Source organism: Polyodon spathula, chromosome 3, assembly GCF_017654505.1.
Source record: "Polyodon spathula isolate WHYD16114869_AA chromosome 3, ASM1765450v1, whole genome shotgun sequence".
NCBI classification, from domain to species: Eukaryota; Metazoa; Chordata; class Actinopteri; order Acipenseriformes; family Polyodontidae; genus Polyodon; species Polyodon spathula.
Window position 1 is genome coordinate 73,423,959 of NC_054536.1, and position 14,681 is coordinate 73,438,639.

Here is a 14,681-nt window from a genome sequence, read left to right on the forward strand (position 1 = left end):
ACAGATAAACTTCCGACAATTATGGCAGCACTTCTCTGTGGAAAAAAATGTTCAAATCCTTGGTTACCTAACAGTAGTACTCTACACAATGCCTTTCCCTGTTTGACAACTTTGAAGCATGACTGTCATTTCCTGACACACACGCATATGTACAGTGCAATAGGCATACATGTTTTATGAAGGTGTCTTCTAAACTTGTTTATTTTAATACAGTAAAACCATGTTTATCCAAAGATATAGAGATTATACCAACTATATTCCTGTGATCTTTTTATTAGTTTTTCTTCTAAAACCTTATAGTTTAGAAAAAACATTTTTGGCAATAACATTTGGCATAGTGTTCACAAACCAACCCCAAACACGTGTCTGTTTATCATAGTGCACCATATTATGATATTTACAAAGTTACAAAGCAGAGGTGACAAAAACTGTTTAGTTAAAATATAGACTTTTGTGGAGGTTTGATAGCTAGACAAATGAATTCCATCATAAAAATAAGACAGTATAGTTACAAAAACATACCACTATGGCATAAGAATGGTTACAATTATACAACTAGGTTATTACAAGTACACTTCAAAAGATAGGAGACACACCAGTGGACAATTTTTATACGTAAATAATTTTCTTCCGAAGCATATAATGGTCCCTATACATAAAACTTTAGGAATGTTTTGTTAAGGACTGTTTTTAAAGCCCATTTGTTTTAATTCAATCAAGTTTGTGATTTATGAAACCCTTTTTAAACTATTTTGGTGAGGGTTTGAAGTTTATTCACATTTTTGGCAAAGTACTGTTTAATAAAAGAATCCTCAAATCTTTTTTATCTTTTTTTTATGTCCTTTAACAAAATGCCTTAAAGTTTTGGGAATATGACCCAATGTGACATACACGTAATGTTTGGCTTGTCAAAAAATATATTTGAAGAAGCTTGTCATTTTGAAACATGCACAGATTGTTTTACAGACCTCGATTAGCACTAGTCTTGGACTACCCTACCCAAATTAACACTACTAGTTCAAGATTAGTGCTAATCTGGGTCTGTTAAAACAGATAAATAGTATTTGAAAATGAATTCAAACAATGTCCTGGCGAAATTCTGTAAGTATTCCTGACATTTGATTCACAGCATAAGACTATATTTAATGAGTGTAGCAGTAGATGACTGGGTAAAATTTTAAAATGCAGACAGTTCCTTAGAAGTAAAAAGTTTAGCCTACTAGTACCATAACCTGGGAATAGCCAGTCTCCTTGTACGGATTTGGGGGAGAAGAATTTGTTGTTGTTGTTGTGTTACTTGCGTCTAGCAATCCACATAAAAACTGAAAGAAATAACTGACACAAAGAACACCAACTGTTCATTATGAGTTTTAGGAACAGTGGAGATGTTTTGCAGGCTTCTAAAACAAGAGCATAGGTGTTAATGTTGCAGAGGGAAAGGGAAGGCCAAGATCCACTAGATTAACTGATAATGAGAGACTGGAACCACTTGGGAGTGGGCTGAATCTGATTTTGTTTCTTGATATCAAAAAATGCAATTAGGAACCTGGAAGCCTTCCCATTGCAGAGCCTCTCAAAGAAAGAGAGATACTTATCAGTTTTCAGGATTACTAGACTATATGCAGTCTGAGCCAGGTGAGCTGTATGCTTTTATTTGCCTTGATTGTATTCTTTTCTGACAAATTGAAAAAAAAAAAAAAAACTAAGTGACTTTTTTTTGTTTAATGTGTCAATAAAATATAATACTTAAACTGTTTTAAATACTACTTGTTATAAAGGGCATCTGTTCCAAATCACTAATTTCCACAATAAGTTATTTAGAATTATCATTTTAGGGCAGGCTTCCTATGAAATCACACTAAAAAAACAGATTGCTTTGACTTCCTCATGAACAGTTTATATTTTAATGGCTTTTGATCTTGCCATGTGAAAGACATTGAGAGACATGCAGTACTACTGTAATTATATGTTTGAAAATGTGCACTTTACATTTATTGTGTGGATAACTGAGATTTATTATTATTATTATTATTATTATTATTATTATTATTATTATTATTATTATTATTGCTCGTTCTGTTTTGCTTCAGTGATATAAAAGCAAACCACTTAATTCAGAACAAAAACCACTTATTTTGCTAAACTTTCTAGGTTAAATGTTTGTCGGCATTATACCAGCAAGAAGTTTCTCTATTAAAAAATGTTTATTTGGTCATAATAGCAAAAATAATTGTACTACCGTATCTTGTGAACTTAAACTATCCATTGCATAGCAGCTTAGAATCAGCTTGAAGCAGGCAGTCTCGCACAGACAAGTTCATATCTTCAAAAACGTGGCGAAGACGAGTTTGTTCCCTCCCGCGGTGGTTTGAGAGAAAGGGACACCCACAAAGAATTTAATGGTTATTCATTTAAACACGGAAGGAAATGGCTCATCATAAATGTTTCACCTGATAAAAAATACTTTGTCGCGCAAGAGGAATTGTGTCCAAAGTGTTTAAGTGTTATGAGGATGAATTGTGAAAGGGATGATAATAGTGGTTGGAAAATGTATTTGAAAATTTGTGCGACGAACTGGTGCTGAAGGAAAACGCAACAAAGAAACGTTTACATTACAACGTTTACTAAGCTGGGTAAAGTGAGCCAGCAGAAAAACAGGGAGCATTTAATTGTATGATTTTGACAAGTGCGTTGAGAATAGAAATGATTGGTTTTTAACCAGGGAAGCGCCAACCGTTAGGAAGCAATTTGTATTGAGACAGTATTGTATTTGCAAGTAAAGATGAATCTCGTTCTTAAGAAAATGAGCGTCCAAAACAACAGTAGAAATTTTAAATTATTTCAGACATTTTAAAGTTGCTATATTGTTTGAATGACCGAAGCACAGCTCCGTCCTGAGTTTCAGCAGTACACCACTGGATTGGAATGTGAACACAGACACATCGGAAACCAGTCCTAGTAAGCATGTTATCCACTCATGTTATCCTGCTCGAGTGGGTTAACATATAATGATCCCACGCTAGGTATACCCAGTCTAGATATAGTACTCACCTTTTGTGAAACGTGACTAGAGTTCTGCTCAGGTCCTGTTGAGAATCGACAAAAGCACTAGAATTTACCCAATTATTTAAGGTTGTTTTAAATATTTCCATGCGAAAATGCTACAGTAGTGACTGTTCCCTTTTTAATGGGGGCTGCTGACATACGGACAGAACTAGTTAAAAAATAACCACGGTCCTGTGTTCTAGTGTTTTTAATTTAAGGATAAACCAATTAAAGTATTCATTCAAATCGGGAGTTGTGAAAATACAATTTTGTTCCTGGATAACATTTTAGTGACGTGTAAAACGTATTGAATGCAACGTGCGCATTTACAAGTTGTATTATGAGATACTTTTTCTAGGAGACGTAGCTCAATAGATTTATTTAGATTTTATTTGCTTTAGAGAAAAGCCACAAAATTGTAATTTGTACAGTAGGTACCTATATCACAGTCTGGAGTCAAGCAGGGTAACCACCACAGTGCTCTAACAACCAAAAAGAACAACCTTAGATATCATTCAGGGTCATTTTTTGGAATATGAAACGATCTCAACAAAGGCTAGAAGGATATTGTCTACAACTATAGTGAAAAGTTTTGCATCTACTAGAATTTTATGAATGTTTTCTATAGCATGCTTCATTGGAAACTGTTGCCAGATTTGAGTATGTACTGAATGGATATGCATGACAAGATTTATGGAATTATTTTGATATCTGAAAAGTAATTTAAAAGCTGTGCATGCAGAGCAGATATGTGGTCTTTTAATTCTGATCCCCCCCCCCAAACAGGCATTTCTTCATCGACTAAACCAGTATGCTGCTTCAAAAATGGATAAGAATGTGACCGAAGAAACAGTTAAGGTCAGTACTTTAACTGCTGTTGTATCATATTTTTACCTGGTTCATATAATAATAATAATAATGGTCTATATATACTATTTCTATAGAGTTAACTAAATATAAGCATGCTCTCATGTTGCTGTCAATGTAGTTCCTATAACCCCAATGTGCACAGGGAGTAAAGAAGAAACATGTTTATTCTGGTTTTCTTTCTGAAGGGATACTTTCCTGATGTTGGTTTCTTTTAAGGCCCTGCAAACGTTTGGCTTTGACAAAAACATCCTCACAATACCAGTTATACTAATCATTTGCATCATTGTGAAAGTTCTTACCAATGCAAGTTTATTTTTAAGGGTTATTTTTCCCATTATGCAGATGCTGGATGTCTCGTGCTTTTCTTCTTTTCCTGCAGCAGCAGCTGCTCTGGATAAATGTATATTTTTTGTGTTGCACGCTTTCCTAGCAAAAAAAAAAGCAGCATCTGTGTATCAGACCCTGACATGTGTTTATTCTGCTCTTACTTTCTTCCTTGTCTTGGAGAGTCATGGGAACACAATTCCCTTATATGAAATGGGAAACGTTGCTGTTGGGTTCACTGAATAGTATGCACAACATGTTTTGTGCTTTCCTGTACCTCTGTTTTTTTTAGCAGATGAAGCAAAACTATAACATGACATCTGACATTATTATATATAATTATTAACTATAACTGGTGTCAATAAGGAATTTGAATTGCAGTGTGTTTTATCCCCAGCAAGTTTCTTTATGTAAACAGCACAGTTTTGGTAAACTTACCAGTAGATATGTACTGAATTATAAACATAGAATTGATCTTTATGAAAACGGATCAATTATTATATTGTTGCACAATTTAAAAAAATATCCCATTAGCCACACTATTTTCATTGTTTTTCAGATGTTGTTTTCTAATATTGAGGACATTCTGTCGATGCACAAAGAGTTCCTGTCAATGATTGAGGAGCTACTGCAGCCTGAAGCCAGCGCACATCATGAATTGGGGCTCTGCTTCCTGCAGTTTGTAGGTTTTCTCTTTTTTTAATTTTTTTTTTTTTTTATAACTGTCTTCTCTGAATGTTAAACCACAAAACTAATTTCACTTGTGACCTGCACCAAATTAGAACACTGGCCTCCAGAGGAAAAAGCATGAGAGCCTAGTGAATTAAACCACTGTTCTTCAGTCCCCTAAGAAACTTTGATATGTATTTCTCTATCTGTTATTAGGGAGTTGTACATATCCTGATGTTCTGGGGGTGGGGGGCGGGGGAATGGCCGGGGGGTGGGCAGGGGGCATTTCTCATTAAAATGTTTGATTTTTTTTTTTTTTTTTTTTTTGTATTGGCACATACTGAGGAAGTTACAGTTGTTCAACAAATTGACTGCCGTGGTGACGAAGGTTATTGTTAGGTTTTAAAGGGACTACCTGAAAGATAAAACATAAACTATCCTACCTTGCTGTTCCAAATGTATTTGGTCATTGTATAATAATCTGTATGCACCCAGACATCTACATAATGCCACACTGCTATGTCCAAATTCATTGTTCTGGAGCACCTCTTCTGAGCCAAAAAACATGACTTCGGTATGTACCCTCACATGTACTGTGAAACGTACCGATGTCACAGGAAATAAGTTAGCGTGTTGTCTTTTTGAGCCTTTCTGCGCATGCGCAAATTTTACAATTTAAAGGCAAGGTTAAGCTGTCTCCATTTTCTGTCTGTCAACTTTAATTCAGAAAATTGTTTTACTTTTAAAAATGTTGTCAGGATCTTTATTAAAGCTACATTATATGTGGTTAAAATAGAAAACACATTGTTATAATATTGATAATACTTTTGATTGTATCATGTTGTATTTTATTGAATAATAGCGGCTAACTTTTAATCTACTACAAAGATGTGGTCGTGCGATTTATTTTTATGTGCAATTATATTTGTTAAATAGTTATAATAAAAGTTTTTAAATAATATGACAATATCTGTTATTTAACATATACAGTTTAAATCATCATCACAGTTGTCATTTTAAGTTTGTAATCGCCAGATATTTAGTTTACGTTTTCTTTGTACAAATATTACCGAAAGAAAAATAAATACGATATTCTGTATAAAATATACAAAAAACAAAACCAGACGCATCACAAGAATCGATCTGTAAGTACTGCACTCTAATTTATCATGCATAATATAGGTGTGTGTATATACACGTCCATATATATGAAGTCTGTGTGTGTTTCTTCGTATGATCATATTCATGTATGTGGAAGCCAATCATTTTGTGCGTTTCTCAAATTATCTATCTATATATCTTTTAAAACGCCATCTTTCACTAAAAACGTATGTTTTCTGTATATATTAAAACAGGTTTAGATATTCCCACATGTAGACTTGATTAAAACGTCAAAAACAGTATCCGTTGTATCAATGAAGTGTTTGTACCCACTTCCCCATAACGTTTATTAAAAAAAAAAAATACAAAACAATCGAGAATTTTAATGAAAATACTAACTTAGTTAAACTTGAGCCTACACAGAATAAACGCTTATGTTTGCTTACGCCACAGTATGACTTGACATTTTTGAAAGGAAATAAACATTTGACAAGTAGTCATTTTAACTCTGCATAAACATAAATTATACTGACAAAATAATGCTTTTAAAATATTTATTTTTGCTAAAAACCACACTGCACATCCAAACACAGCGAGCGCTTTACTTGAAATAAAATGTATTTATAAAAAAAACAGTACACTTAGATAAATATGATGTGAAACGTCAATTTTTAAACAAAAAAATACGGTCTGCAACACCTGTTTTCGTTTCTTACAAAAATACAAATGGCATCTGTAAAATCTTGGATAAATCTGTACAGAACCTTGCCTTTAAGTTCTAAAACTTGCGCATGTGCAGAAAGGCTCAAAAAGGCAAACGCTAACTTATTTCACAGCTAACTTATTTCCCCTGACACCGGTGCATGCCCAGTGAAGCATTGTATAAGCTATATTACCTCTGTGTGGAAACACACTAGCCTGTTGGACAATAATGGTCCATCTAATTTTTCATAACAAAGGACCTTGTACCTGCTTTCGTTTTTCACACTGTACATGTTTCCATTGCATGTTGTGTTTTGATGTATTATTTACTTTGCTGTGTAAGTGGTTGCGTGGAAAAGAAAACTCAAGATGGAGTTGTTCTCATTTCCAACTAATGAAGGGACCTACCCACAATTATAGCAGCACTGTGTTATTTCAATATACATCCCCAAAGTCTTAGATATAGCTCCAGCTGATTCTAAATGTTTGCAGAATAGACACGTATCAAATAAACTAGCAAAAGAGATTCAGAAACTATGTATTCCCTTTTTGAGGATGATCCGACCTAAAAAAATAAATACTGCATTTTTATCATCCTTTGTATTTGGTTTTCAGTTGCATTTCCTGACACAACACATGCACAGTCATCTACACACCACTGAGTGGGAAAGTTGAATTCGGCCACAAATTCCATCTCCCTATCAGTTTCTGAACAATCTGATGTTGAAATATTATCTGCCGTTATTTCAGACGTTCCCTGTGTACAGTCGCACTGTGTTGCTGAGGAAATTTAATTGGAACTGTTAATGACACAACTTTGAATGAAAAACATACCGTTCCACTGCCACAAGTTGCTGGGATTTACAGGCTGAATTGGAACCGCAAACGTTATTATAATTGAACCTTACACTGTATAGTAAATTATGTATTGTGTGCTTTCGTTGTTAAATATTGAAGTTGTGAAAGATGTCTACTACACAAAACGAAAGCAGGTATAAGTTCCTTCCTTATGGAAATTTAGACTGGCCATGTTTCCACATGTATGTAATACAGCTTACACAACGCTTCATTGGGCATGCACTGGTACGTTCCAGAGCACATGTGAGGGTACATGCGGAAGTCATGTTTTTTGGCTCAGAACAGGTGCTTGAGAACCTTGATTTTGGACATAGCAGTTCAACATTATGCAGATGTTTGGGCGTGTACGGATTATTGTACAATGACCTAATACATTCGTAACAGCAAGGTGGTATTGCTGATGTACCCTTTAAATATCCCAATGAGCTTGGAGTTGAAATCCCATTTCTCTTTATTATTACTGCGCCAGTGGATTGTACTGTATTTGTGTTTTAATGAGCAGGTTTCTCGTCAATGACCGGTAACTTGCAGATCCTGGTCATGTGATTGCTAACTTGGCATGGGTAAAGTGCTGGTGCACCATATTGATATTGGTTTTGAATGAAAGTGTGTCATTCGAAGAAAAGACATTTACCCTTGAGTAAGTGGAGGAGGTTTATTTACGATTAATGACTTGTCCTTTCTGAATCAGATGAGAACAACAATGATTTTGATACAGATGGGTGAGAAATACAACATGGGCAATAATGAGCTAGAAATTGTCACTGCATAAATGTAAAGTGACATAAGATGGTTAGAATTCTAATTCCACCTTTATACATAACCATATATGTCAAAAACTGTCAAGTGCTCTCACAGATTTCTAAAACTATTGTTGTACAGCATGTTCAACAAATGTTGACATTTAAAGATTTCCACTAATTTGAAAATGCAACATATAGTATGCCTGGAAAAAGGACTTTAAAATGCCAAACTGGGCTGTCACAACATGACATTACACACTTTGACGTAAAATCTTCTTTTTTTTTTTTTTTTTTTCTTTCTTAACAGAGAAACAGATTTCAGATTTATGATGAATACTGCAGCAATCACGAAAAAGCACAGAGGCTTCTCCTGGAGATGAACAAAATAAGGACTGTCCGGACATGTTTACTGGTAGGAAACAGAATATATTGAATGCTGCATGTCACAGTTTATAGAACATTTGCCGTAAAAGGTTTAAAACATTATTAAAACACATATTTTGCCATAATGCTATATTACAGTATTATTATTATTATTATTATTATTATTATTATTATTATTAGAGCATTTTAATGAATTTCACAGTACTTTTTTATTGCTTTGTAGTATACTGTAGTTGTGTTGCCATTCAGTGGAAACTTGTGTAGAAAGAAGGTAAACTTTTATGCACATTTAAGTGACCTGCATTAGTTGGGGAATGTTTCAACCAGAGTAGTCACAATATTATCTCCAGCCTTATTGAGTGTCTACTTTACTGTCAAAATGAAGAAAAATGCGTGATTGTTCCACACTAGGACCTTACTCACACAAAGACATATGCATAATTATAGAATCCATGGCCTTTGGTATTCCTTAAGGGACTACTGTATTACCGTGTAAGGGCAAAATTAATTTCCATCGTATGACCAAACTATAACTATAAGGCCCAAACTTCTTTAAACAGCCTTAAATGCAAACAATAGGGTGTATGATTTCTTAATGCCTGTGTAAAAGAATGTGATGGCAATTAATTAATTAAATTAATTAATTAAAAAACTAAACAAAACAGGAACGTGGGTTTTGTTTTTCAAAACACACTTACCGTATCAATGTAGCAAGTCCTTTTCATAATATTCAGCTACGTTTTTTGTTAAATACGTCCTTACTTTGGTTTAATAGAAGGACCACAGACTGCTCCTTTTGTGAGTTTGAGAGCTTTTATGAACGTACAAATTTTAAGTGTGCTTGGAGGAAAAGACACATCCATTTGAACACAAAAAGCAGCAATACGAGGCAGTGGCTTTGTTTCCCACATCTCACTTGGTTAGACGTGACCGTTTTGTTTTTTTGTTGTTAACTTCAGAACTGCATGCTGCTAGGAGGGCGGAAGAACACCGACGTGCCACTTGAAGGTTATCTGGTAGCTCCAATTCAAAGGATCTGCAAGTATCCTCTTCTTCTGAGGGTATGTGTGTGAGTTATATCTCTCATGCCCCTGCTATTGTATTAACTTTTCTTTTATTTGTATTTATATATTCATTTATTGTAAACTGATCGGGATCTTTCAGTCAATCCGCACCTTCTGTATTCCACGACAGATCATGATTATGTATTGCTCCATGCCTGCTTTTTTAAAGGTATATATCAGTGTTTCACAACCCTGTTACTGGTGGCACACGGTGTAGGTCATTCATTTGGATAATAATTTCTTTCTAGTTTTTTTTCTTTGGCTATATGTTTGAATCAATGAGCTACATATTGACTTGTGTTAAATATTTTTTAAAATTGAAAAATATTTGTTCCGTCATTATTCTAGAAACAAGTTATTTACCCGTGATAGATTTAATGCTTGCGAAATAAGGCAGTCCATGTAAACAAAATAAACAAGAAGAAAGACATTTTGCTAACAGCACTGAGTAACCATAAACCCTGCAGACTCCTGTAGTCTGTAAATCTGGACAAAGTTGTGGTCATCAAAGGATAAACAAGCAAACAAAGAAAAATGGTGACTGATGTGGTGCTGATGTTTTTGTTTGGATTCACTTACAGTATGTAATATAGAATGTAAATGAAGCTTTTGTTGCTAAGTGACAGCTGTGATGCAGTAAGGGGAACCTGTCTAGACAATAGGAAATATGAGTCATGTTTTCTGTATTGGCTTTTGAAATAAAAGTATGACTGAACAACTGTCTGAGGATTATCTTGCTAAAAAGAACATGTAACTAAATGTATACTGTATGTTGCAATAAAAAAACATAAAGATATATTAATAAAAGCATCATAACTGTAGAATTAAAAAAAAAAAAAAAACTATAATTTGACAGTGTATTCTACACTCTACATTTGCCAAATCACATTTATTCAAAGTGTGATAACCTATTGAGTAAATCTCTATTAATATATCCCCATTTTTGCATATTTACTACTTCAATATAACTAGGAATTGAAGTTGAAAAAACTTCCAGTCAAATTGTTTCTTTTAGTGTTTCTAAATCAATATAACTTAACTGAGCAAAACTACTTCAGTTGAAATGCCAAAGTGATTTATATTTCACTTGAGTACATTGCCTTAAGCTTCCCTTGCCAAGTTCTGTATCTGTTTGTGTTATCAGGAGTTGTTAAAGAGGACCCCGAAGAAGCACAATGACTATTCACTGGTGCAGGAGGCTCTCCAAGTCATGAAAGCTGTTTGTTCCAACATCAATGAAGCAAAGAGGCAGATGGAGAAGTTAGAGGTCCTGGAGGAATGGCAGTCTCATATCGAGGGATGGGAGGCAAGTTATCAAAATATCTATTCCTTTTTTTTTTTGTTTCATTAAAGAACATCTCTGTTATTTTTAAAGAGCAGCGCAATCAAATAGACAAAGGGTAACTGTCAGTGAGCAATTTGTTTGGCGAACAGCTGGGGTATGACGTTGCTTTGAAGATCAAGTAATTCGGTACATGTGTCTCAGTGTCTCTCCCATCTTGACAGCAGTCACTCAAGTGTTGTTTTAATTTTGCTTTAAGACACTTTTTTTGGTATTGTTTTTGGTCTAAATAACTTTTGTTTTGTAGTGGACTCGTACAGTACCAATCCTGTAAACATCTCTTACCTGTCACATACAATCACAAGACATTTTAAAATGAGTTGGTGATTTTGGGGAGGCAGTGGAAGCGATATGAATCCTTCTGTCCTGGTGGTTCTCGATCAATTCAAAATATGTTCCAACTCATAGTTGTTTGGCTTATGAAATAAGTTCTCTCAGAGCACACCGATTAGAAGTCCACTGTGAGAAATCATAGCCTGGTCCCTCTAGGGAATGGGTGATGCCTATTGATGGAGCTTGCTGGGAAGCTTTCTGAGTCGACTCATTGTACACCTGCTTTGTGGATCAGAACTGTGCCACTATATTATCCACTTCCACAAGCAATACAGAACAAACTGAATTAAACGCAAATGTTTTACATTTTTTTATTCCAGGTGTGTGCTTAGAGTTTCATATCTCCTTTAAACTTGAAATGGCACATTTCGACACCTGCATCAATATTCATATCAGATTTTCTGTTGATAGTTTTAGGAGTAAATAGTTCTTGAATTGCATTGCATTCCTTAAAAATGGAAAACAAAGCGTAAGTACACAGCTTTCTTAAAATATGTTTAACCAAGACTTGGTTTGCAGTAGTAGTGCTGTTATTCTGGAGCTATTACAACTTGATATTAGATCAAATGTAACCTCACAAATTAAAACAAGATCATGTTGTTTGACCGTACAGTGCAACACTCATCCTTTCACTAACACTTTGGATAAAACAACAATTCTCTAGTGTGTACTTCATAAATAAACCCCTTCAGAGCCCTCCATGTCCAGTGAAAATCAGGTAAATTCAAGAGAAACGCATGTTTTCAACAACAAAACTACCTCGGTAACAGGCTCTCTGCTTTCAATCTTTGGGCCGAACTGCATTTTCCACGAGGTGTCATTGTAAACATGTATAAATCTGTCACCAAAAAAATCAGTCATGAAATCAACAGCAGCTTTCTACTTTTCAAATCTTGGGCGCGGTGCACAACTTCAGTCGTCATTGGCCAGCGAGTCTTTTTTTTTCCCTTATTGTCTTCATTGAGGATTTAACATTTTAATAAGGGTTACGTACATGTAAATCTACTTCGAATTTTGTTAATGAATAATGTTGGTAGAAGCAGTAGCCTATCTATGCACCACTACTTGTTGTACTTGTTTATAATTTGTATGTTTTTCATAAATTACTTATTGCACACAAACTTTGCATAAAAAATTTATATTTTCCAACACTGCACAAAACAGTTGCATGATGTTGGAAAATAACAGTTTTTTGCTCAATTCGCAAGTGTGTTTGTGTCTCATAAAACCACCTGCGCATTCAATACCAATATAGCAGAAATTCACAAGAGCTACGCGTCAATGCGTAGAATTGGATGCTACATGACAATGGACTGCTAACAATACCCTGCCAAGCAGCTAGCATAGGCGTAAAGTACATATCAATATTCCTCAGATGAGTTTACACTCAAATGTAACCTGCACATGGAATCGGTTGCATTGGCACCCCCCGAAAGTTGCTTGCCCACCCCCACAAGTAAATAAGCTACTAAGTGGAGAAATGAAACAATGAACCACAGGATAGTGTAGGCTATTCAACATATAACTTAAATAAAAATATATTGTAGCGAACTGGATAAGTGTCAACATGGAGACGGACAAAATATTATCTGTAGCATCAAACTGCACTCTTTATTTTACAGAAATGCACCTGTCAGGCGTTGTTCTGAGTAGGTCTGACCCGTAGTCCTTACACTATACATAAACATATTTACAGAAGTGTGGACTGTAAAACAAACCCACAATGCTGAAAACACTACTCTATTCAGAAGCCCTGAAGACGGGAATCTCAGCATGGAGCTGGATGCAGTCTGCACATGTGTATCCCTTATCATACTACTGCTGAAAGCCCCTTCCAACTGCGTCCACCCTCACCACGCATTCTGCTCCTACCACACCTGTATGGCATAGTCAATAGCATGGAATGCAGATGGTGGGTGTCAAAGTATGCTTCTGATATCAATGATTAATAAATAACAATACTTAAAAAAAAAAAAAAATAATAATAATAATAAAAAAGTGTCCTTATACCCAAGTGTGGAATTGCCGGTTGAGTGGCATGAAAAGGAAAGGGAGCCTTTGGAGAATGCAAGTACAGGGATATTTTACGGATTTGGCCGGCACTGCTGCCCTTTGCCAGTGTTGCTGAGGACAGGGCACTTAGTTAAACGCATGGAATGGAAACATTCTGTGCATTGCAGGCCTGTCACGCTTATCACAAAATGTAGCCATTTTCATTCAAATTTGGCAACCTGAGCAATTTTAAATAATTTTGTGCTTAAGCATATGAAAATTGCGCACATGCATACATTTGTATCTAATGTTTATCGTTATCACAGGCATTCACATGGCCAATAAGCTATACATTTAAAGGGCCATCACAGGTTCAACGGAATTCAAACAGATGTATCTATGCTGTGCTGTTTGAGGGGAAGTGAGTTTGTGATTTCTCTACTTCAGACTTCATAATTTTGACAGGTGTCACACAAATATGAGTACATGTTACCTATTTGAATTCATTTACATTTTTGACCTGTTTTCTGTTACAGTACCATCCGTTTTTTTTTTCTTCTCAGTATTAGCCGTGATCCTGCTTATTAAACTGCTAGTGCTCCGTGTCTGGACTGATCTGATTTCTGTAATGTGTTTTTTTGTAAGAACTATAAGTCACCCTGGATAGGGGCGCCTGTTATAAGAAAATACATACATTAAGAACAACAACAAACAACAATAATTAATAATGTTAATAAACTTGCTTGACAAACCTAGGGGGCAATTAATTCAACTTAAATAAAACGGGCTGAACGGGCAGTGGAATAAGAAAGGGTCACCTTTCGTATATTAACTTTACATTCAAAATGCTGACAAAATTTACCAATAGAGTAATCAGTAGCCTAGTTTACTACTGTATAAGCAGTGTATTTGATATGTGAATGCAAGATAAGGAGTTGCAAACTGTTGCTTGATCAATCTAGGGTTGATATACTGCTGTATGTGTATTAAAGTAAAGCTTTCCTGCATTATACAGGTAGTTGTTTAGTGTCTGCTGGCTTGGTCTATGATACATACCAACGGTATGTATTATGATACCCTGGTGTGCTCTTGATTTTGGGAGTTATTCTTTCAGCACCAAGAAAGCATGCTTGGGGAAGTGAATAGTTTTGTTTCTCAATCCGAAAGAACGATCATGATTGCAGCTTCCTTGTTTATTTTTTAAATATGTATTAACGCTAGTGATGCTGCTATCACCATCGTTCTTTTGAATAT

At 35.1% G+C, this 14,681-nt stretch overlaps 1 protein-coding gene across 1 annotated transcript in view; it reads left to right on the forward strand.

The window, feature by feature from the left end:
• LOC121313398 (phosphatidylinositol 3,4,5-trisphosphate-dependent Rac exchanger 2 protein-like) overlaps positions 1-14,681 on the forward strand; it is a 125,220-nt gene that overhangs the window by 20,473 nt on the left and 90,066 nt on the right. Inside the window, exons 2-6 of the mRNA XM_041245886.1 lie at positions 3,832-3,903; positions 4,799-4,921; positions 8,620-8,724; positions 9,656-9,757; positions 10,905-11,066. Coding sequence (XP_041101820.1) covers positions 3,832-3,903; positions 4,799-4,921; positions 8,620-8,724; positions 9,656-9,757; positions 10,905-11,066 — 564 coding nt within the window. The remainder of the gene's footprint in view (positions 1-3,831; positions 3,904-4,798; positions 4,922-8,619; positions 8,725-9,655; positions 9,758-10,904; positions 11,067-14,681) is intronic.